At 40.3% G+C, this 2,048-nt stretch overlaps 1 protein-coding gene across 1 annotated transcript; it reads right to left on the bottom strand.

Moving 5' to 3' along the window:
- Window positions 1-751: 751 nt before the first annotated feature.
- Window positions 752-1,553, bottom strand: LOC120183826. Its single transcript, XM_039188447.1, has 3 exons — window positions 1,530-1,553; window positions 1,119-1,375; window positions 752-1,076 (listed from the first exon to the last, which is right to left on the bottom strand). The coding sequence occupies exons 1-3, from the start codon at window positions 1,551-1,553 to the stop codon at window positions 752-754; spliced, it is 606 nt and encodes a 201-aa protein (XP_039044378.1).
- Window positions 1,554-2,048: the final 495 nt, after the last annotated feature.

Raw genomic sequence — 2,048 nt, 5'->3', positions numbered from 1 at the left:
CATAACGACGTAATACCAAACAATATTCACATCTTTAACAAATTAATCCAGTACTCCGAAAAACCCATCCGCTCCATAACCAACCAAAGAAAATTCCACTCCTCTCGATCACACGCTTTACTCATAACCAACTTTAAAGCATAATAACCCTATTTACCTTTTCGCCTTTTTAAAAACGAATGTAACATCTCATAAGCCACCACAATGTTATCCATAATAAGTCGCACTGGCACAAAAGCACTATGTGCCTCATCAATACAAAATTATAGCAACCTTTGCATACGATTTACCAGCATCTTGGAAATTATTTTGTAAATAACGTTGCAAAGACTGATAGGCCTAAATTGGCTCAAATAGGTTGGATTCGTCACCTTGGGGATTAAAACGATATGGGTGTGATTAATAACATTCATCGCATACTGTCCATGAAGAATAGCAATACAAAAAGAAGCAATTTTTGCACCAAACAAATGCCAAAACCGTTGGTAAAATAGTGCCCCCAAATCATCCTCTCTAGCGATTTAATAGCAGTGGTAACCTCCTCAAAGGTAAAATCTCGGCTCAACTCAACATTCATGTCATCAGAGATACATCTTCTAATACCCTCTAATATTCTATCATCAACATTTGAAAACGAGGTTGTGAACAAATTATTAAAATACACTAGTGCAACTAACTCCATTCCAACTTCTGTTTCCACTCTCAAACCAACATCATTCGTAAGGGCCACAATCTTGTTTTTGCATTTGCGTTAGGAAGCAAATATATGAAAGAAATTTTTATTATTATCCCCTGCCTTCAACTGGTTCACTCGTGCCCTTTGTTCACAGTACAACTTATGTTTGTCTGCTTCCAAATTCATTTGTAGTCTAGTATCCACGATCTCACCTAACACTTCATCACTGATATTTAACTCCATCAAATCCGCCAACCTATGCTTGAAATCAGACATCGTTAAGCGCTTCTGAATGCAAATATTTTTGAACCAGACATCAAGTCCTTGACAGACTTGACTTAATCTTTCTGGAACCAAACCCTCAGATGCAACCCAAAGCCTTTCAACCTCCGCTGCACAACTATCCTCAAGCAGCCATGCATGTTCAAAACGAAAATGTCACCGTCTCTCACTCTTTCCTTTCCGGTCGGTATCCAACAAAAGAAGACAATGATCTGAGATAGAATAAGGAAGATGTTGTAAGGACAAATCACCGAACATATTCCTCCACGAATCAGAAGCAAGTACTATGTCCAAACGTTCATGGATATTTGTCCCTGCACTCCTACCCCGCTCCCACGTAAAACATTGACCCTCAAAACCAACATCCGTAAGACCACAATCAGCAATGACTGAACGAAAGTCAATCATTTGACGCTCCTGTCAGAGTAAACCCCATTCATTCTCAAAAGAGAACATGATTTCATTAAAATCACCTAAAACTAGCCAAGGCAAATCAGACTATTTAGAATTCGTAGAAGAGCCCAAGAATTCGTCCGATGTTGTACTTCCAGGGCTCCATAGAAGCTTGTACATCACCACTGTCTACCATCCACATCGTCTTTTATCATTACATCAATATGGGAACGAGACATTGATTGCATAGTCACCTCGTCCATAATCTTCCATGCCAAACAGAAGCCCCCTTGTCCCCAAGGGATCTACTTCAATTCCATGCCAATGACCACATGATCTTCTAATCTTCACCATCTTGTCTTTTTGCACTTGTCTCCATGAAGAAGACCACAGAGGGATTAATATCTCTCAACATATGCCGGAGATGACGGACTATCCAGGCATCCTCAATCCCCGGATGTTCCAACTCAGTATTTTCATTGCTCCCGGTTGGCCTGGTGACACAAGCCTACCTATACATTAGGGATTCCAGTAACTTGGTCCTCAAAAGTCATCGGTGCTACTGGGGCACTCCGTTGTCTTTTTACACTTTCACACTTCTTCAAAAATCCTTCTCTTCAATTCCAGTCATCTCTACATCAAAAGGCTCCGTCGGTCAAATGTTAGTCCCTGCTGGTTTAAAAGTGCTTTCAACCCA

Source organism: Hibiscus syriacus, unplaced genomic scaffold (genome assembly GCF_006381635.1).
Source record: "Hibiscus syriacus cultivar Baekdansim isolate YM2019G1 unplaced genomic scaffold, ASM638163v2 tig00003725_pilon, whole genome shotgun sequence".
In the NCBI taxonomy this organism is placed as follows: domain Eukaryota; kingdom Viridiplantae; phylum Streptophyta; class Magnoliopsida; order Malvales; family Malvaceae; genus Hibiscus; species Hibiscus syriacus.
The sequence above is the reverse complement of the archived record's forward strand: the minus strand, read 5'-3'. Positions and strand labels throughout refer to the sequence as shown.

What these genes read in the sequence shown, in the direction of transcription:
- LOC120183826 (XM_039188447.1), bottom strand. Translation starts at nt 1,553, where the DNA reads ATGTGGATGGTAGACAGTGGTGAT. An exon ending in GGATGGTAGACAGTGGTGAT is followed by an intron (nt 1,376 to 1,529) that starts GTACAAGCTTCT and finishes TTACTCTGACAG; the next exon opens with GAGCGTCAAATGATTGACTT. An exon ending in AAAGGAAAGAGTGAGAGACG is followed by an intron (nt 1,077 to 1,118) that starts GTGACATTTTCG and finishes GCTTGAGGATAG; the next exon opens with TTGTGCAGCGGAGGTTGAAA.